This window comes from Hylobates moloch, unplaced genomic scaffold, assembly GCF_009828535.3.
Source record: "Hylobates moloch isolate HMO894 unplaced genomic scaffold, HMol_V3 SCAFFOLD_21, whole genome shotgun sequence".
In the NCBI taxonomy this organism is placed as follows: domain Eukaryota; kingdom Metazoa; phylum Chordata; class Mammalia; order Primates; family Hylobatidae; genus Hylobates; species Hylobates moloch.
This window is the reverse complement of record NW_026652296.1, coordinates 24,284,043-24,305,915: the sequence shown is the minus strand read 5'-3', so window position 1 is coordinate 24,305,915 and position 21,873 is coordinate 24,284,043. Positions and strand designations below refer to the sequence as shown.

Sequence of the window (21,873 nt, the reverse complement as noted above, 5' to 3'; positions counted from 1 at the left end):
CACATCCTTTGGGGGTCCTCCTGCACCCCAGATCGCTGGGGTCTCGCCTCCTCTGAACCCCCATTGCCCCTGGGCTTTCCCTCTTCTGGGTATTCCCCATATCCACTGGGAGCTCCTAGGTCCCTTGGGGTCTTTCTCCTTGGGACCCCCCAATATGTCCTCAGCTCCCTGACTTCAGGAGCTCCTCTCTGCTTTCCCCTGGTTTGTCCCCTGTCGCTGTCTCCTTGTTCTCTCTCAGGTCTCCGAGCACCCCCACTTCTCGGGATCGGGGTCCCCTGCTTTGCTCTCCCTGCCCCTCTGTGCTCCCACATCTGTCTCGGTGGTCTCGCCACTCTGTGTCTCTTGCGCTGAAGGCCCCCTTTCAGCCTGCTTCTTTGCCTGGGGCCCTTGGCCCCCCCTTGCTTTTTCTGCCCCAGCCCCCTGTCTCCCCTTCTCTCTGCTCCTTGTCTCCCTCTCCCTTTTTCTATCTTTGCCGGGTCTCTGGGTCTCTGACCCCCATCCGGCCCTCATGGCTTTGTGTCTGGAGCTCTTGAAGCAATGTGAGTGGTGGGGTGTCCGGGTCGGGCCGGAGTTGGCCCGCAGGCTGGCCGCGGCCGAGGCTCCATGGGGTTGGCGCTGGGGCAAGGGGGCTCTGGGGCCTCCTACAAAGGGGGGAAAGGAGGGAGGGGCCAGGCTGTCTGGCGGAGGAGGGAGTGGGGGGCCTTCCTGCTCTGAGGCTTCTGCTTTAGTTGCTTGTGTGGAGGGCACCACGGGCTGGGCATCCCTGCCCACTTGGCCCCGCATGGCCTGGCAGTTTGTGATCGCTTGTGAGCAGGCCGGGCTATTTTGGAGCCGGCAGGATGTGATATCATTTGGACGTTTATTTAGCCCCGGCTGGGTGTGGGGGCTGCGTTCTTGCCAGCTTGAGTAATGAAATTTTGCAGTGGGGTGGGGGTGGGGTCAGCCTCCTAGGCAGCTAGGCTGTGGGGTTCATGGCCAGAACTTTGCAGAACACCAGAGTGGGCAAGTGAACAAAGGTCTGTGCTGCCTGGATCTTGCTGAGACTCGATTCAGGATGAGCAGGGAGAGGACTTCTTAATCTGACCACCCTGAGGGCTGGCTTTGGTAGTCTAACCTCTGGGGCCTTGGTTCTGCCAGCTTCAAGGTGTGTAACCTTGAGTGAGACTCTTGTCCTCTCTGTCAGTTTCCCTATCTGTAAAAAGTGGATAATTGTGCTGGCCTCACACGGTTGTCATGATGATCAAATGAAACATCTGTAGACACGCTTTGTGAACTGTCAGCCTGTCTTTACATAGCCCCATCGAGGAAGAGGAGCTTGCCCAAGGGTAAACAGCTGGCTCGCTCCTGCCAGAGCTGGGACAAGGATCCAGGCCTAGGACACTACAGTCCAGGGCTCTTTAACTTCCTCCCCACTGCCTCCTGGTTATTCGAGAATGCACCTGCCTTTCCAATAGAGCAGGGAGACGGCTGTTTCTTAATTCAGGCCCCAATCCTGCTTGCTGTTCGTTAGTCCGTTTGTAAAGATAGATGGGCGTGCCCATCGGGATGTCTGTGGAGGGGGACAGTTGGATTTTCCATGTTCCATCCCATTGTTGTTTAAGGGTGGGCCCTGCTTGGACAGTGGCACTTGGAATAAAGTCACTTTGTAGTTGTGAGCCTTGGCTGCTTTTCCTGCTTCCCCTGTAGAGTAGGGGAACAAAGACCTCAGCTGAGAGAGGCTCTGCAGAGAGCTGGGGTTTGCTGTCAAGGAGCTTAGGATGTCCTAGAACTTTGGGTGCAGGGAATGAGATCAGCTGTTCAAGCGCCTTGTCTTACAGATGAAGAGATGAGGCCCAGAAGGGCCAGGGACCCACAGAGGTTTGAGCCAGGACTTCTGGGTCCTGTTCCATGGCACTGCCTTTGAAAAAGTCACTGTCATGCTGTTATCACCTGCCCCTGGTGTATAATGACAATCTCTAACATCCTTTGACCTTTTTACTGTGTGCCTTGTGCTTGGTGCTTTACTTCAGCTACTTGCAGTGGAAAAGAAGAAGGGCTTGGTCCCTGGCCTGGAAGTGAGGGGTGCAGGATCCCAGTTCCCACATCTCACCCACTTTTAGGGATGTCACTTTCCTTTAGGCTTCAGCTTCCTAATCCGTAAAATGGGAATAACATTCCTTATCCTAAGACTGATTCTGCAATCATGGAATCCCTCAAGAATTGTGTGAGCAGCGGCTCACTCCTGTAATCCCGGCACTTTGGGAGGCCAAGGCAGGCAGGTCGCTTGAGCTCAGGAGTTCGAGACCAGCTTGGGCAACAAGGCAAAACCCTGTTGCTCCAAAAAATACAAAAATTGGGGCCGGGCGTGGTGGCTCACACCTGTAATCCCAGCACTTTGGGAGGCCGAGGCGGGAGGATCTCGAGGTCAGGAGATCGAGACCCATCCTGGCTAACATGGTGAAACCCCGTCTCTACTAAAAATACAAAAATTAGCCAGATGTGGTAGCGGGCGCCTGTAGTCCCAGCTACTCAGGAGGCTGAGACAGGAGAATGGTGTGAACCCGGGAGGTGGAGCTTGCAGTGAGCTAGCTGGGTGTGGTGGCATGCGCTTGTATTCCCAGCTACTTGGAGGAGGCTGAGGCAGGAGGATAGCTTGAATCCAGAAGGTCAGGAGGTCGAGACTGCAGTGAGCTGAGATCGTGCCACTGCACTCCAGCCTGGGTAACAAAATGAGACCCTGTCAGCCGGGCACGGTGGCTCACGCCTGTAATCCCAACACTTTGGGAGGCCGAGGCGGGCAGATCACTGGAGGTCAGGAGTTCAACATCAGCCTGAGCAACATGGTGAAACCCTGTCTCTACTAAAAATACAAAAATTAGCTGGGCGTGGTGGCACACACCTGTAATCCCAGCTACTTGGGAGGCTGACGCAGGAGAATCATTTGAACCTGGGAGGCGGAGGTTGCAGTGAGCTGAGATTGCACCATTGCACTCTAGCATGGGTGACAAAAGCAAAACTCTGTCTCGAAAAAAAAGAAGAAACGGTTTCAGAGACTACAAACTCTGGCTTTCAGTACCACAAACGCCTGGTTTTAATCAGTCTCCATCATTCACTGCGTTTGTAATCTTGGGCAAATTATTTCTTTGAGCTTCAGTTTTCTTATCTGGACTCAAGATTTGTACTACAGGTTTATAATGAGTATTAAATGAGATTATGTATTTTTTAAAAATCTGGTGCACAGTAGGCACTTAATAAATGTGAACTTTCCCTTCCCAAAAACATCTGGGTGACTTTTCTCTTTGTAGGAACTAGACAGCCCAGTCTCTTCCCCCCTCACCCCCCCGCACACCCTGTGGTTGGGGTTCAGGTAACTAGAAAAGCACCTGTGGCTATTCTAATAGTAATAGGAGTGATCTTCTCATCTCTCCCAGGCTGTGTGAGGCATTGTGTAATCAGCTAGGCTCTTTCCCGACCATTGTTCTCCACCAACAGGCCTGGAAGTCCGAAGCCAGTGGAGTTCTCCCTGTTTCACAGGTGAATGAAAAATAGGGGGCCCAGAGAGAGACAAGGACCTGCTCAGGGTCCCACAGCCACAGCAGTGACAGGCAAACTTGGAGCCCAGGCCTCTTCTCCACAGCCCACAGCGTTTCTCCAGATTTATAGCTTCTGCCTGATAGTCTACCCCTCAGGCTGCCTTCCCTGGGTCTGTTCCCATCTGTTCTGGGAGGAGGGTTTTCTTGACATTTCCCCAGTCTCTGAGCTCATCTTGAATTTAAAAGGAGGCTATCTGGAGGCTGGGTGGGGACTGAGTCACCACCTCCCGTGGCTTTCTCATCCTAAGCAGCAACCAGACACACCCAGAGGGCCACTGCTGGAGACCTGCGGGTTGTAAACGCCACACAGACTTTCTTCCCAGAAGCTCAGATGGGCTTTTGCGGGAAGGCTGTCATCGTGGTTCCGTATGTATTTCTTCCTTCCCCTAGCCACTTTGAGAAGTTGTTGCCCGTCCTTTCCCACTTCAGCCTTTATTAATGCTGTCCTCTTCCCCTATAGTGCCCTCTCTTCCCCTAGAGGCCCACACTGTCAAATGCCACCTGCCCCAGGAAGTCTCTCCTTGCTGGCTCTGGAGTCCCAGCAGGACTCCTGAGGATGCTTAAGGCATGATCTTGGCAGGTCATGCCACCTTTCTGTGCCTCAGTTTTCTCATATATAAAATTCGGGTTTCTTGTCTTTATAAAGCTCCATCCCTAGACACTCTCATTTGGCAAGTCTTGGGGCAGGAATCAAATGCCCCTAGGTTTTTAAACCAGCTCTCTAGAGGATGCTGGTGCTGAGAGCCTGTCGGCTGCAACCTGGGAAAAGCTGAACTGAGAGGACCCTGGTTTGTATGACAGCCTAGCTTGTTGCTGTGTGACCTTGGATTAGTCAGCTTTCTTTTTTTTTTTTTTTTTTTTTTTTTTTTTGAGACGGAGTCTCGCTCTGTCGCCCAGGCTGGAGTGCAGTGGCGCAATCTCGGCTCACTGCAAGCTCCGCCTCCTGGGTTCACGCCATTCTCCTGCCTCAGCCTCTCCGAGTAGCTGGGACTACAGGCACCCGCCACCACGCCCGGCTAATTTTTTGTATTTTTAGTAGAGACGGGGTTTCACCGTGGTCTCGATCTCCTGACCTCGTGATCCGCCTGCCTCGGCCTCCCAAAGTGCTGGGATTACAAGCGTGAGCCACCGTGCCCGGCCGGATTAGTCAGCTTTCTATGCCTCCGTTTCCTTCCCTATCAGATTGGGGTGGAAATGAGAACTCATGTAGTAACAGCCCCTCAATAAATGGCAGTCATCACCATCATCAGCTTTGTTTTGTGTGGGGATTGGTGGTTTTCAGAAGCAAGTCACCCTTCCCCTACTTGGTCCTGGCAGCAGGCACTGTCAAGTCAGGCTGGGCCAGGGTGCAGGCTGTGGAATTGAACACTTGAGCAGGAATGAAATCTAGTCCTTACAGAAATGTAATGAGGTTGATGAGGTGTGTGGTGTAAATCTCTCTCAGGTTCCCAGATTTCCCGGACCTGACTGTGGCTGCCTTTCCTCACTCAACCTGTGCTGGAATCAGCTGTGTTAACAGACCCACCCATTCTTAGAAACCAAGGCTACTTTAAAGAGAAATACAAGCCACATTCTAGAGCTAAAACATGGCTGTTTCTTGTTCCATAGCACAGAAGCAGGCCCAGGGACGGGTAGGGATGCCTAGGATCCCAGAGCAAGACTAGAGCCACAGCTCTGCCTCCCTCCCCCGGGCTCCCTCTTCTCTGTACATCACTGGCCTGGAGCCCTGAGGTCTGGTTTGGCCAGTGAACAGTTTCCTCACGGGATAGGAGCAAGAGAAGTGGTCCCAAGTGGTCTTGGCCTGGAGCTGAATGAGGCTTGGAAAACTCCTCCTTCTCTGGGCCCTGCCTTCCTAGCCCTGGGCCAGGCTCTGAGAGAATGGAGATTAAGACACAGACAAGGCCTCTCTGCCCTGAGGAACTTATGGTCTGACAAGAAGACAAGCCTACAATTATGAGAGACTGTGTGACAGTCTGTAATTAAGTGTCTGCTGAGGAAAAGCATTGTCTGAGAAGAAGTGAGCATGAGCCAGAGGAAACAAGAGCCCTTTGAGGGGGGCTGGATTTGCAGAGGCAGAGGGTGGTGCTGACATTCCAGGAAGGCGGGTGCAGAGGGCATGGTTGGATAAGTGTGCATTTAGGGAAACAGCGAGTATGCTAGAAAATCTGGGTGGAGCCAGGAGGTTGTAGGCAGTGTTAAACAGCTGAAAAGCAGAGGCATTGGGGAGGCATGGAAGGTTTTAGAGCAGAGGTAGCACAACTGGAAGACTTCTTCCAGAAGATGAATCAGGCTGGGTAAATTGGAATGCATAAAAATGACAACAGGGAGGAGGCTTTGCAGGCATCCAGATGACACAAGAGGGTGAGGTTTGGGTGGGGCCCATGGGAGTGGGAACAGCCAATTGGGGTAGCAGAGGATGCTGTGCTCCCTTAGGAAAGCTTGGCCAGTGCCCTGATGGGCTGGAAGGGAAAATGTTGGGTGTTGCTGGTTTGGGGCAGGAAGTAGCAGTCTGAGCACATTTCTTGTACACCTGCTGTTTGCCTGGCTCTGCGCCAGGGGCTCCACAAGGGCGCTCATGAAATCTGTACAACAAGCCAGAGACAGGTGGACTTCCCATCCCTGTTTTGCAGATAAGGAAAAGGTAGCTCAGACCCAAGGCCGACTGTCTCCAAACTGTGGCTCTTCCCACAGCTCAGCTCTGCTTCTTGAAAAGGGAACTCCTGCTTTTAGGGTCCCAAGGGGCTGAGCCTTCTTGCCCTTTAATTAGGAGCAAGCACATTTATCCTATAAGCCCACAAATCTTGCTTTCTAAGGATCCTGAAGGTCAGGGTGCCAGTTTAGAATTCCTTCAAGGTGGAAGAGTCAGAGGAGCTAGGGACCCTCACACCAGCAGTTTTATACACTGGACTGTGAGAAGCTTCCAGAGTTGTGCTGTGTGTATGTCCAGTCCAATAGTAGGCATGTCCACCACTGGGCCTGTTGGAATTCTCAGCCAGCCCCCACCAGAGAGGGGCCCAGCCAACGTAATCAGTCACCCACAAAGGCGGGAAGGGACTTGTCTCCAAGGTGCCTCGCACAGGAGAGCCAATTGATGGAGCTAGGACCCATTTCTCAGGCTGCAGCCAGGAATCCCCAGTGGGCAGAGGGAAAGGGAAGGGGACTAGTGCTTACAGAGTGGCTACCATGGGAGGCAGCAATGGTTGGTCCCAGTGTACAGCCAGGAAATTGATGGCTTGGCGGAGGCCTCCCAACCAATCATTCTCTCTGTGTGCAGCCCACACTCCTCTGAACACAAACTTGGTCATGAGGCAGAGCAACCACATGTCAGGCACAGCCTCCAGGCGCCCCTCACCCCGCTGCTCCCTTGCCTCCAGCAAACACGCAGCATCTGTATGCCAGTTTGCTTTGGCAGATACTCTCTGAGCCCAGTGGCATACAGGGTACAATTGTAACTGTAACCGTGTTCTTCATCCCAGAATCTGGACAAAGGTTTTGAGGAGAGATTTTTTGCTCCTTTGGAACAGGGATGGCCTGAGAAATGCTATTTGGACATTGGAACAGTGGACTAGAGTAACCTATGCTGTCCCTTTCCATTGTAGTAATTCATTTGATGACCATCTAGAGCCAGTTGCTTTCTTGTAAATTTGCTCATTCTCACGTATATTCATTCTTTTTGTTTTGCTTCAGCATGTTGGTTCTGGATCTTTAATATTTGTTTAGCCTGTTTTGATTTGCAAAGCACTTTTATACACATTATCTCAGTAGATCTTTATCCAACTTTGGGAAGTATGACTATTCTTGTCATCCTTGTTTTTCAGAAGAGGAAACTGAGGTTCACTGGTAGAAAGAGGCTTGACCAAGGTCACTGTGGCTGAGCTACTTATTCAGTAAATAGTTATTAAGTGCTGCTCTGTGCCTGGCAGTGAGCTGGCCCTGGGGAAACACTGACAGTCAGAGCTGCCTTAAAGACTTAGTTTCTGACCTCCCAGAGTCTGCAGCAGCAGCACACCGAGATCTAGCCAGGATCCACCACCAGGCTCCTAACCTGCATCCTAGGCCCTCTCCACTTCAGGTCCCTGTAGTTGGGGCCTGTGGCTTAGGTCTAGACTGTTGCAGCCTGTGAGCCCTTAGCCTGGAGCATCATGGTGTAAAGCAAGCCAAGGCATAAGTCTCTGCAAACCAAACTTCAGAAGCAACAAAAGAGGCTGGGCATGGTGGCTCATGCATGTAATCCCAGCACTTTGAGAGGCTAAGGCGGGCAGATCACCTGAGGTCAGGAGTTCGAGACCAGCCTGGTCAACATGGCGAAACCCAATCTCTACTAAAAATACAAAAATTAGCCGAGCGTGGTGGTACATACCTGTAATCCCAGCTACTCAGGAGGCTGAGGCGGCAGAATCGCTTGAACCCGGGAGGTGGAGGTTGCAGTGAGCCGAGATCGCGCCATTGCACTGTAGCCTGGGCAACAGAGCAAGACTGTCTCAAAAAAAAAAAAAAAAAATGTTAACAAAAGAGGTCTTCAGGAATGGCTTAATTATTAACAGGGTGAGGAAGGGCATCTCAGCAGAAGGCCATCTGCTCCTTCTCCCTGGGGGGATGTCACCCAAGGGCTGCTTTACCTAAGATCCTTGTGTGAATTTTCTGCAGCCTCCAAATATTTGATTACACTCTGCACAGGTGTGGAGCTCTATGGCCATGTGCTGAGCTGGGGACCCTCCCCACCTCCTTTAATATTAAATGAGATGAAATAAAGTAAGGTCCTAGGATAGCAGGTCTGAAAAGGACTCTGGCCCAGCCCCTTCCTTTCCCATATGTAGGAACCAAATCTCGGAGGGAAGGGACTTGCCAGGATCCCATACTGAGAGACCTTCCTTCCCCTTCCTTATCAGTTTCACTTAATTTCCCATCCTTCCTGTAGGAACCCTCTCATCCCAGCTGTACATGTTCTACATTCAAAGCCTTCTTCAAATCCTTCCTATGCCTCAAAGTCAAGTTTTCCCACAGTCTTCCCTGACACTCTCCTCCACACCCCAGAGCCCCACAGTGTCCAGGCTGCCTCAGTCTACTCTCAGAGGCTGACTGCCTATTCTATAAGGCTAGACCAGCAGCCCTTGAGGAGACATTTCAAAATCTGGGTACCAGTGTCCTGCCTCCCCTCCCAATCCAGGGAGTCTGATGCCTGAGATCTAGGAAGAGGCATCTCTGGATACATTTTGCTGGAGGGTTTTTCTGTGTGTAAAAGTTATATTTTTACTGAAAAAGCAATACATGTATGTTGGTTAAAAAAAATTCAAACTTGGGCCGGGCGCGGTGGCTCACGCTTGTAATCCCAGCACTTTGGGAGGCCAAGGCGGGCGGATCACTAGATCAGGAGATCGAGACCACGGTGAAACCCCGTCTCTACTAAAAATACAAAAAAAATTAGCCGGGCGTGGTGGCGGGCGCCTGTAGTCCCAGCTACTAGGAGAGGCTGAGGCAGGAGAATGGCGTGAACCCGAGAGGCGGAGGTTGCAGTGAGCCGAGATTGCGCCACTGCACTCCAGCCTGGGCGACAGAGCGAGACTCCGTCTCAAAAAAAACAAAAAAAAAAATTCAAACTTGGTTAAAAAAAAAAAAAAAAAAGCCCAGTGAAAAATTAGTCCCTGTCCTACCCAGACACCTGATCACTGTGACAAGTCTTGAGGTTTCCTCATAGAAATACTCAGCATCCACATGCAGCTATTGTCAGTAACATCCCTTTTTATTACTTAGACAGTGGCATAGTCTCTCCCTACTTTTCTATACCTTTCATTTTTCATGTAAGTCTGTGTTGCAGGTTATTCTTGGTGGGCACATACAGGTTCATGACCACCTTTGCTCCTGAGCATGTGGCTTTCCATTGACGGATAGACCACCAGTTGTTTGTCCTCTACTCAAGGATGTTTAGCTTGTTCTCAGTCTTGCTGCTGTAAACAGTGCTGCAGTGAACACCCTTTCCTATGTGTCTCCATGCACGAGTGCATGTGTAGCTGTCGGAGCCATTTCTGCACACAGAATTGCTCTTTCCAAGAGTTTGTGCGCTTAAAATTTTGTCATATATTTTTTAATTGCCTTTTTTTTCATTCTGAAAATGTATGTATTTTAAAAGGCACCACGCCTTCACCCCCAGATTCAAATTTGTTTCTTCCATGAGCTCCTCTCGTGCTGCACCTGCTTAGCAACGGTGGAGCCAGTGAGCTCATTCAAATATTTACTGACCTTGTCGGGTGCGGTGGCTCATGCCTGTAATCCCAGCACTTTGGGAGGCCAAGGCAGGCAGATCACAAAGTCAGGAGTTCGAGACCTCTACTCGACCTGGCCAATATGGTGAAACCCCGTCTCTACTAAAAATACAAAAATTAGCCGGGCGTGGTGGTGGGCGTCTGTGGTCCCAGCTACTCAGGAGGCTGAGGCAGAAGAATCACTTGAATCGGGAAGTGGAGGTTGCAGTGAGCCGAGATTGCACCACTGCACTCCAGCCTGGGTGACAGAGCAAGACTCCTTCTCAAAAAAAAAAAAAAAAAACTAACCTCCTGAATCCCAGTGCTGGCTTGGCCGCTATACCCTTGCCCTTCACTGAACCTCAGTTTTCCTCATCTGAATAGTTGGGAGACTCATTCCTGCCTTTCTCATGTCCCTGGGCTATTCGGTAAACCAGCCAGTGGGAAGACGTCGTGAAATGTATTAAAGTGGTCTTAGCTAGACAGAGTAGGCATGCCAGGGCCAGAGATTCTGAAGTCTAGACAGTTCCCCGGGTGGGCCGTTGTCAGTCCTAGCAGATGGCCAGGTCAGCCCTCAGGCTGGAAATTTTAGAGCAGCTATTGGTAGGTGTCTCCTCTTGCTGTGCTGAGATAGGGTCAAGATCACACTTAGGCTTTTGTTGGAAGAACATACAAGATGAGAGAAAAAAGATCATACTTAGGGGCTTCCTGAATTTGCTCTGCCCTAGGTTGCTGGGACCTCTAGAACCTGTGCAGGCGAAAGGAGCTCAGTCGGTAGATCCGGGAGAGGTGGTCAGGGAGACCAGGAGCATGTCTACACTGCCAGCAGACTTTTGCCTCCTCCCCCAAGCCAACAGGATGGCCCAAAAAGGCCTCCCCCCACCCCCAGCAGATCATCTTTGCAGCTCCTTTTTTAGCTCCAGTGGCAGCAGGGATGAGGAAGGGGAAGTTCTATCATTTTTTTCTAATTTAAAATGACATTTAAAATCACTAGCCTAGTGGGGGCCAGGTGTGGTGGCTCATGCCTGTTATCCCAACATTTTGGGAAGCCAAGACGAGTGGATCACTTGAGCTCAGGTGTTAAAGACCAGTCTGGGTAACATAGCGAAACCCCGTCTCTATAAAAAAAAATACAAAAATTAGCTGGGTGTGGTGGTGCACACCTGTATTCTTAGCTACTTGCGGGGCTGAGGCGAAAGGATCGCTTGAGCCCAGGAGGTCAAGGCTGCAGTGAGCTGTTTGTGCCACTGCACTGTAGCCTGGGTGACAAAGCAAAACCCTGTCTCAAAAAAAAAAAAAAAAATCACTAGCTTAGTTCCTCCCTCCTATTTTATCAATAGGAAAACTGCAGCCTGGAGAAGTCGAAGGTCTCCTCCCAAGTCTCCCAGTGAACTTGACAGGTCTCGGCTCACTTCTGCTTGGATTAGAAGCCAGGCATTTGACTCTCCTAGTCCTTAACTGTCAACATCTTTCCCAAATCGTTCTAGTCGTAAAGTTTCACTTTGGGGTTAAAAACCAAAGTGAAAGAAAAATGGCAAAGCAGGAAGCAGCCGTTTCAGACCCAGCCCAGGCTGAGGGGACACTCTGAGGGACCCAGGCCCAGGTGGCCTCATGAGGAGAGGAGCAGGCCTTTTCCCTACCCACTCCCACCCTTGCTCTGGGAGCCTGGCTGGGGTAGGGACTGGGTGGGGCCCCGCAGGGAGAGGCGCCAGGCTACAGACAGGCGGTGGCGTCCTGGCCTGGCCCACTGCTGTCTGGGAGACAGCCAGTAGGACTGGTTCTCTGGTGAAGTCAGCCCCATGTGGGTGTGGTCCCAGCCGGGCTCCAGGTAGGCCTTTTAAACTCCGGTCCTTCCGGGGCAGAGCTGAGCTGCAGCTGGGCCTCTGTCAGCTTGGGAAAGAAATCCTGGCTTCCCATACATAGCTTTCACAGAGCATTTCACTTTCCCTGAAGGTAAGAGCCAGTGCCCTGTCTCTACCATGAAAACTTAAACTTTTCGGTCACTGTAGGCACTTACTTACCTCCTGTAGTTTCTTTTTGGGACCCAGATGGCCTGAAAGCCAAAGGATGGAGGAGCTGGAACTGCTGTCTTCTCACCATTTTATGTCACTGAGTTGATGGGTGGCCTCAGGCAAGACCCTTCCCTTCTCTGGCCTGCAGATTCCTCATTTGTTTGTCAGCAGGAGGGAGCTCCTTCTATCTCTGCTATTAAGTTGAATTTGGTTCCTGGAAGCTGGTGAGAGAGTATCGTAACACCCAGTTTGGTTGGCCTGTGTATTTCAGGTATTAACTGATACCTGATTAGCTGGGGTCTCAAGTTCCTATTTCCTGTCCTTTTACTAAGGAAATTCTGAGACTTATCAATGCAAATATGGTATCAATTTTGTTGCTAGACTAAATATGATTTTTTAAAAAAGAGATACCCCACTATGCTACCCAGGCTGGTCTCAAACTCCTGGGCCCAAGCAGTCTGCCCGCCTTGGCCTCCCAAAGTGCTGGGATTACAGGTGTAAGCTACCATGCCTGGCCAGCAAATATGATTTTTATGTACCTCTCTTCTCCTTTGCACAGTCACAAGGTCCCTACTGGAGTCCAGTCCCTAAGGGCACCTACTGAGCATACAGTAGGTGATCAGGAAGCCCACACCCCGGAGGTCATATGTACCCATAGTTAAGAGCATCTCTGTAGAGTTGGACTGCTGGGGTTCAGTTCCTGGGCTGCCAGCTAGAGCTGTGAGACTTGGACAAGGTACTTAACCTCTCTGGGCTTGTTTCTTCACCTGCAAAATAGAGATGCTAATAATACCTGATTGTAGTCCAGCATGAGGACAAGAGAAACGTGTGCAAAGCACTAAGCACAGTGCCTGGTACAGAGGAAGCATTTGAGAAGTATTATCTGCTGCTGTTACTGACATCCAGGGGGAAAGAGAAGACTTGAAATAGCCAAAAACTGTCCATGTCCCATGCCTGGAAAGATGTAGATGGATTGGGTGGGCTGGTTTGGAGTGGAGTCAGTTGTTTGATAGCTGTTTGCCAAGTGCAGGGCTCTTATGGGGGAAGGTGGCCTGGGTTAGGGGAGAGGTGAATGCTCTGTGTGAGGGAAGGGGAAGAAGGGCAGGCTGTCCAGGGTTCAGGATACCCAAGATCAGGCTGGAGAATCTATCCAGGGCTGTCAGAGTCTGCCAGGTATGTGGAGCTAGAGTTTTGTCTGCAGGGTCATCACTCCATCTGGGCAGTTTCCTACTGGGGGCTGTGACGAGGACCTGTTATTGACTGCGGAGAATAGGTTTGATAGTTCTAGCCTCTCCTGGAACTTTCTTGCCTTCCCACGCTTCGTGGTGTGGCTGTTGCCCTGCACAGGGGTGCAGTAATAGGAGTTGTCTGCCTGCCTGTGGAGTGCAGACCAAGGTGGGGTGGGGAAGAGGAGCCTGTCTGACATCACCCAATAAAGGTAGGGCTGCCACCATTGCTGCTGTCCCAGCAGTTTCTTTAAAAGAGGCACATGCAGCAGTGTGTAGGAATGGTGGGGGGTGGAGGGCAGGGATTGGGCTCTTCCCTCCTTCCCACCCCACCTCCACTTCTCTTTCCAAACAATCAGCCATTCATTTATTTGAGTGCCAAGTTCTGTGCCAGGAGCCAGGGAGAGACTACGGAACAAGATTGACTTCCCTCCAGCTTGGAGTCCCCACCCAAGCAGGTAACAAATAAACAAGATACTATCTAATCTGTTTCTGATGAGAGCCCTAAAGGAAACAAATAGGTGCTGAGAGATTGGGGAAGGCATCTCAGGGAAAGTGACTGCGGGATGGGAAGGAGGCAGTCAAGGGCCAACTGGGAGGTGTCACAACCCTGAGGTGGGGGTATCTTGAGGGAACAGGAGAGGTAGGGGTTACATCTGGAGCAGTCTCAAGGTCAGGCAGGACCCCGGGGGTCTCGGTGAACCTAAAGAGGTGTGATAATGAATGTACTGCAAGTAAATATGTTTCTTCCTTTTTTTTTTTTTTTTTTTTTGGAGTCCCGCTCTGTCGCCTGGGCTGGAAGGTAGTGACATGATCTTGACTCACTGTAGCCTCGCCTGCTGGGTTCAAGTGATTCCCCTGCCTCAGCCTCCTGAGTAGCTGGGATTACAGGCGCCTGCCACCATGCCTGGCTAATTTTTGTATTTGTAGTAGAAACGGGGTTTTGCCATGTTGACCAGGCTGGTCTCGAACTCCTGACCTTGTGATCCGCCTGCCTCGGCCTCCCAAAGTGCTGGGATTACAGGCGTGAGCCACCAAGCCCGGCTCTCCATACATTCTCTTACCCAATTCCTGTCCAAGATTCTATGATACTAACACATCCATTACTGCCTTTGTACACCTCTGATCTTTATTTTCTATTTGGATTATTTTTCTTTTGTTTATATTTGCTGAATTTCAGTAAAGAGATTGTAGGCAGATTATTAACCAGCCCTTGCTCACAAATACAGTTAAATCAGAAAATTTTTAAAAATGCTTAGTTTTAAATATTTTATTTGTGACTTTTAGGTTTGGAATGAGTAAAATCAAAGCAGTTTGATAACTGCTGGGGCTCATTCTTCAGTGGGCCGCTCACTAGTCCATTTTTAACACTGTCTTAATGACCATCTTAACCTTTTTGTTTGTTTGTTTTGAGACAGAGTCTCACTCTGTCGCCCAGGCTAGAGTGCAGTGGCGCACTTCCGGCTCACTGCAGACTTCCCCTCCTGGGTTCAAGCAATTCTCGTGCCTCAGCCTCCCGAGTAGCTGGATTACAGACACCCGCCACCACACCTGGTAAATTTTTGTATTTTTAGTAGAGACAGGGTTTCACTATGTTGGCCAGGCTGGTCTCAAACTCCTGACCTCGGGTGATCCACCTGCCTTGGCCTCCCAAAGTGCTGGGATTACACACGTGCCCGGCCCATCTTAACCGTTTTTAAGTGTGCAGTTCATTGGCACTTAGTACATTCCCGTTGTTGTATAACCATCATCACTATTCGTCTCTTTAACTCTTCATCTTCCCAAACTGAAACTCCGTGCCTATTAAACATTAACTCCCCACCATTCCCCCCTTGCCTAGTCCCTGGCAACCACTTTTTTTTTTTTTTTTTTTTTTTTTTGAGATGCAGTCTTGCTCTGTCTCCCAGGCTGGAGTGCAATCGCGCTCTCTTGGCTCACTGCACCCTCCACCTCCCAGGTTCAAGCAATTTTTCTCCCTCTGCCTCCCGAGTAGCTGGGATTACAGGCATCTGCCACCATGCCCGGCTACTTTTTTATATTTTTAGTAGAGACAGGGTTTCACCATGTTGGTCAGGCTGGTCTCAAACTTCAGACCTCAGGTGATCCACCCGCCTGGGCCTCCCAAAGAGTTGGGATTACAGGCGTGAGCCACCGCACCCGGCCAGCAACCACCGTTCTTTCTATGAATTCTATTACTCTAGGTATCTCATTCACTAGCCCAATTTTTTTTTTTTTTTGAGATGGAGTTTCGTTCTTGTTGCCCAGGCTGGAGTGCAATGGCATAATCTTGGCTCGTCACAACCTCTACCTCCCAGGTTCAAGCAATTCTCCTGCCTCAGCCTCCCAAGTAACTGGGATTACAGGCATGCGCCACCACACCCAGCTAATTTTGTGCTTTTAATAGAGACTGGGTTTCTCCATTTTAGTCAGGGTGGTCTCGAACTCCTCACTTCAGGTGATCCGCCCGCCTCAGCCTCCCAAAGTGCTGGGATTACAGGCGTGAGCTACCGTGCCCAGCCCTCACTAGCCCATCTTAAGGAGATAATTTGAAGGGCAGCTGAGGGGAATGCTCTGAATAATTAACTCTTATGGTAGTGATTAATTCTCCAAGTTTTTTTTCTTTTTTCTTTTTTTTTTAAAGACAGAGTCTCTGTCACCCAGCTTGGAGTGCAGTGGCGCGATTTCGGCTCCCTGCAACCTCTGCCTCCCAGGTCCAAGTGATTCTCCTGCCTCAGCCTCCCAGGTAGCTGGGATTACAGGCACCCGCCACCACGCCCGGCTGATTTTTGTATTTTCAGTAGAGAGGGTTTCACCATGTTAGCCAGGCTGGTTTTGAACTCATGACCTCAAGTGATCCACCCACCTCTGCCTCCCAAAGTGCTGGGATTACAGGCGTGAGCCACCATGCCCAGGCAATTCTCCAAGTTAATGCACAGTGCACATCTAAGCTTGTGTGTGGCCTTATCCTGGCAGGATTGCTAAGGGACTGATCATCTGGGAGAGCCTCCTCTGCAGAGGTAGCCTTGGTTCCAAAGCCCCTGGTGGCTGTGAGGAGCCTGACCACTGCCCCCTATGGAGGCAGGATAATGGGATGAGGAAGGCTGTGGATCTGATCACAGGACCCAAGTATAATTCCTTCATTAGCTACTTGCTCTAGGATTTGGGCCAAGTCCCTCCACCTGCCTCAACCCCCGCTTCCTCTTCTGAGAAATGGGACAATACTTTCCAACATATTTATGACTCAGAGTCAGTGAGACAGATGATGGGCTTCCTTTGCAGTCTTGAGAATCCTAGCACCGTGTTTGGACGCAGTTAAATGCAAGGAAAATAGGACTCCTGATCCCAATTTGTAGAAGTAGTGGAGACCCAGAAATACAGGGACTTGCCCAAGGTCATACGGCACTTCACTGATAAAATTGAGCTGAAACCCAGCTACCCTCCACAAGCTACAGCTATTTAAGGTTTCTTGTTGGTCAGTCTTTCAAAGGACAGTAGACTTGAAATAGATGTTTGCTTTTCCATCTTACTGGATTTGAAACATTTCTCAAGAAGCTCCAGTGTTGATGGGCCTGTGAGGGAGGATAGAGGGTAAAGGTTTGGGTAGGGGATAAAGACAATAATTCTGTGTCATAGGACTAGAGTCCTAAATGACTTCCATGGTGATCATCTTGTCCAGGGACAGCAAATATCTTGCAGTGGGCAATTACCCCTCCTAGTGGACCCATGGCAGACAGCATCAGCCACAGCACTCCTATTGAACCCTGGATACAGCGTGAGGAGCCTTCTCAACACAGGCAAAACCAATCAACCAGAAGTAGCATGCCCAGCGGAATCTGTGCCCTCCCTAATCTAGTGCATCCCCTGCTTTTACAGATGGGTGGCAGTCCTGGGAGGGGAAAGGACTATGAAGGGCAAGTGATGTCACAGGTCTCTTTGTGAGAGCAGAAAGGAGTCTGGCACGACAGTTTGAAGCCTTCGGAAGTATGTCTGCAAAAACATCAGGGCAGAGCAGCTCCCAGGGGTTAGGTGTTACCAAGGTAAAGTCTGTTTTCTCCAGATGTTTCTTGGGATGCTGGCTTGGCCTCAGGATGTTTGTGAGAGTGTACTATAGTCAGATTCCACCAACCAGAGCAGGAGGACAAACTTGGCTTTCTACAGCAGCTTCTAAGCTTTGTAGGAATGTATGTGTCAGTCTTGCCGAAGCAAGCTTGTATTTTTTTTTTTTTTTTTTTTTTAGACGGAGTCTCGCTCTGTCACCCAGGCTGGAGTGCAGTGGCGCAGTCTCGGCTCACTGCAAGCTCCGCCTCCCGGGTTCATGCCATTCTCCTGCCTCAGCCTCTCCGAGTAGCTGGGACTACAGGCGCCCGCCACCACGCCCGGCTAATTTTTTTGTATTTTTAGTAGAGACGGGGTTTCACCGTGGTCTCGATCTCCTGACCTCGTGATCCACCCGCCTCGGCCTCCCAAAGTGCTGGGATTACAAGCGTGAGCCACCGCGCCCGGCCAGCTTGTATTTTTACTATTTGTGAGACTGGATTCTGTGAGGGTTGCATTCTGGAGGTTGAAACCTGTAGGGTTTGTACTCACTTAGCAGATAGAACATGACTCACTGTGTGATCTCGAACAAATCCTTCAACCTCTCTGAGCCTCCTTTTTCCTTAGTAGCACAGGGATGATGATGAAAACGTCTCCTTGAGGGGATCAAATGTAAGATGCAGAGATTAGGACCTCGGATGGTGACTGGGCTACTGCAATAACCACCAATTCCTGAGCAGGTGAAAAACATCTGGCAACTATGATTATTAGCCACTAATATTCAGCCACTCCTCAGTGTGGCTGACCCTGTGTCATTGTCGGGGTAGAGTTCTATGGACAGGATGGGGTGGTTGGTGACCTTCTGATTGGCAGATGTTCTTTCAAAGAGATCTTCCCAGGTGTTACCATGTTGTGCTTTCAGAGGTAGTTGAGAGGAAAATTGAGCGGGGAGGGCTCTGTGGGCATGAGGGGGAACATAGAGTCAAGACTCGTTCCAGCATCACTGTCATCTGCTTGCTCAGTTGTCTCTTACTCTTCTCTACTTAGAGTCTTCAAAGTCTTCTAGGATGAGGGCTCTGCCAGCCTGTGTCATTTTTAGGGTGAAATCAGAGGGTGGGGTTCTGCCTCCTAAGTGTCAGCAGGCATTCACCTGGGTACCTCTTTTGGGCCAGGAATGGAGGTCACAAGGATGCCACCCTGCCTTCAGGAGGCTCAGGGTCTAAAGGAGGAAGCAGAAAAGTAAAGAGGTTTGTAAAAACAGTGTGGTGGGCAAGGGTCTGTGGTGTGCCTGAATGTGGGATATTGTTCACTGAGGGAGCCAGGGCAGGGGCCTGGGAAGGCTGTTAGGGAAGGCTTTTTGGCAGGAGTGATGCTGGAACTGATACCTAAAGGAGGAGGCAGAATCAGTGAGGAAGAGGGTGTTCAGGCAGCACAGAGGCCTGGAAGCTGAGCGTGGTGTGTTGGTATGAAGGGAGTGATGGAGAGTTAGAGGGGTGATTGACAAGGCAGAGAGGCCAGTGGTCTCTACACTAAAATGTTAGAATGGTGCTGCTACAGCATGATGTGGAGGGGCTGGATGGTTGTGGGTGCTGGGCAGGGCAATGAATCTTCCCGAACTCAGTCCTTGGAGAGGATGAGACCCCTCATTTCTGCCCCAGGCCAGAAATCCTCAGCCACTGGCGTGCAGAGTCCCTGGAGGGCCTGGGATTGGGCAGCAGCCCCGTGGGCCCTTTGCTCAGGAGATGTTTAGGTTCCTCAGGCAATTGTAATGACAGTTCCTCACCTGCTGCGCCCTTTCCCACCTGTCTTAGGAAACTCACAGCAGTCCTAGGGCAGTGGACAAGGCAAGCCGCATTATTCTCATTTTATAGATGGGAGAAATTCAGACCCAGGAGCTTAAGCCATACAGTGAATGAAGCCTAATTCCAGGGATTCCTAACCTACTGGCAGTTTCTGTCATAGCAGGTATTTTGAAGAGGGCGGGGTAGCAAGTATCAGCTGATCTCATATTCTGAGGATGGATTTATCATCTCAGATGGGAGCTCTTGTGCAGCTAGACTTCCCAGACGAAGGTGTTTTACTTCCTGACTTTGCTGTCTGAAGCCCTGGTGTTAGTCCTCATAAAATTTCCCATGTGGCTAGGCTGTGTGAACATTCTCATTTTGTATTTCGCTGTTTGTTGATAACAATTCTCCGGAGGTAGGGGGGAAAAGAGACCAGACATGGTGGCTCACGCCTGTAATCCCAGCATTTGGAAGACCAAGGTGGGATGATGGCATGAGCCCAGGAGTTTGAGATCAGTCTGGGCAACATAGCGAGACCCTGTCTCTACAAAAAATAAAAATTAAAAAAATTAGTCAGAAGCGACGGTAGTACATGCCTGTAGTCCTAGCTACTCTGGAGGCTGACATGGGAGGATCACTTGAGCCCAGGAAGTTGAAGCTACAATGAACTATGATCACGCCCTGTACTCCAGCCTAGGTGACAGAGTAAAACCCTGTCTCTAAAAAAGTTGGCTGGGCATGGTGACTCACGCCTGTAATTCCAGCACTTCAGGAGGCCTAGGTGGGAAAATTGCTTAAGCCCAGGAGTTCAAGTCCAGCATGGGCAACATAGTGAGACCTCATCTCTACAAAAACTGAAAAAATTAGCCAGGCATGGTGGTGCACCCCTCTGGTTCCAGTTACTTGGGAGGCTGAGGTGAGAGGATTGCTTGAGCCCGGGCTATCAAGGCTGCAGTGAGCTGTGATCATACCACTGCACTCCAGCCTGGATGACAGAATGAGACTGTCTCAAAAAAAAATGTTGAACTATGAATGTCATGCACACAAAGATGATGTCTGATATCACATCCAGAACTGGATGTAAAGTAGAAGGGCAAAGAGCGTCTCAGGCCTGGTAGGAATCTTAAAGGTCACACCCATGGGGACTTCAATTTCCTCCCTGGCATCCATCCTGCCTGTGTCTAGCCTGGCTGGCCGTTTTCTAGGCCCTTCTTCCATCTTTGGCCAGCTCTGCTTCTTAGAAACCTCCTCTTTATAATTAGGCAAAATCTACTTCCCATTAACAATCCCCACTTTCCTTTTCCCCTCTGATTGTAGTGTGACCCTGTGGGGCCACATGTGTATTTGACAGTCTTTTAGGTATTTGAGGACAGTAGCCATGCCCTTTTAAATTGTCTCTCTTCTCCAGGGTGACCATCCTAGCCTCTCCAAGCCATCTCTCACTTTACGCTAAGCACAACTTTTGGTGCATATGTGTTACATGCCCCGTTTGTGACAAGTCCATCTCAGACACACTAATCACTTGTTGAATCAGTCCTGAGCTTTCTCATGCAACTCCATATGGCTGCCACAGTGCCCAGTCAGTGGAGGAGGCTTTTCATTGTCATCTCCACATTTCTGTGGGTTTCTTGAGGACGAGGACTACTCATTCTGGGTCCCTAGTGGCTGGCACTGTGCATGGCGTTCCCTCTGTAAATAAGCACTTGCTGGAATGGGATGGAGTTGAGACTTCTCCCTGTGTAGATTACCTTCTGTCTTCAGGTTCCAGTTTGACAATATCCCTTGCCTGGAATTACTATGATACCCTCAGTATTATCCAGAGTTCGGTGGGGACTGCGCCCTCTCTGGTCCTATGACTTTCCTGTAACAGTGCATCCTCAGTGTCTGTGGTCAGCTGACGTCACTAAGCCATTTTTCCACATATGCCGCTTTTCTTGTGTAATTGTCTTACTTGGGTTCCCAAACTCAGGGTCTTTTTTTTTTTTTTTTGCGACAGAGTCTCGCTGTGTCGCCCAGGCTGGAGTGCAGTGGCACGATCTCGGCTCACTGCAAGCACCGCCTCCCGGGTTCCTGCCATTCTCCTGCCTCAGCCTCTCCGAGTAGCTGGGACTACAGGAGCCCGCCACCACGCCCGGCTAATTTTTTTGTATTTTTAGTAGAGACGGGGTTTCACCGTGGTCTCGATCTCCTGACCTCGTGATCCGCCCGCCTCGGCCTCCCAAAGTGCTGGGATTACAAGTGTGAGCCACCGCGCCCGGCCTCAAACTCAGGGTCTTAATATAAGCTCTGAGGGAAAAAAAAAATCCCTCTGTTTTTCCGTGTCTCTCTCCCCCGGGTGCACAGAGGCAGGCAGCATTACCTCTGCTGACCTGAAGTGAACTCGGTTTTCCCCATTCAGTCCTGCACTATTCGTTTCATCCCGACTCTCGGCTGCCCAGGGATCTTGGCTCCTACTCCTGTCACCTGATATGCCACCTGCCACTCCAGGCCCGGTGAATGAGCTTGTTAACACTGCCTTTCTATTCTGGGATTCGCTTGGTCATTCAGAATGGTGAAAGAGGCCAGCAATCGAGGTGCACAGGGCCTGGCAGCGTCTGGCTTTGCACACTGGACACACAGCCTATGACAGTTTGTGAAAGCCGGGCTTTTGTGACCTATCACCAGGGTTTGAAGTCAGCCCTCCATTGACATCAGCCCTCCAGAAGTGAGGGTAGTTTTTCTGAGGCTCTTTCCAAGTAATACTTCCCAGGCTGGGCTCTGGGATCTTAGGGCTTTGGAAAGGTAGCAGCAAAGCTCATATGATACAGCCAGTATTTGAAAAGCCACATTTTGCATTCTCTACCCTCAGTCCTTCACCAGACCAAACGGGCTGCACATGTCAAGTTTTTGCACTGGGCTGGAGCCGAGGCAGCTTTGTAACTGGGCAGGTTCTCCTGCTCACTAACACCTGCTTCTAGTGGGTTGGTTTTTTGTTTTTGTTTTTTGAGACAGGGTCTAACTCTGTC

At 50.4% G+C, this 21,873-nt stretch overlaps 1 protein-coding gene across 9 annotated transcripts in view; it reads left to right on the top strand.

Annotated features, from left to right (window-relative positions):
* Positions 1–21,873, top strand: part of DLGAP4 (DLG associated protein 4) — a 168,805-nt gene that overhangs the window by 100,045 nt on the left and 46,887 nt on the right. For 2 of the 9 annotated variants that reach the window (XM_032141845.2, XM_058433154.1), the window contains exon 1: positions 1–539. The exons of the other annotated variants lie outside the window; for them this stretch is intronic. In XM_032141845.2, coding sequence (XP_031997736.1) covers positions 509–539 — 31 coding nt within the window. In that variant the 5' untranslated portion in view covers positions 1–508. The remainder of the gene's footprint in view (positions 540–21,873) is intronic. 9 annotated transcript variants of the gene reach the window in all.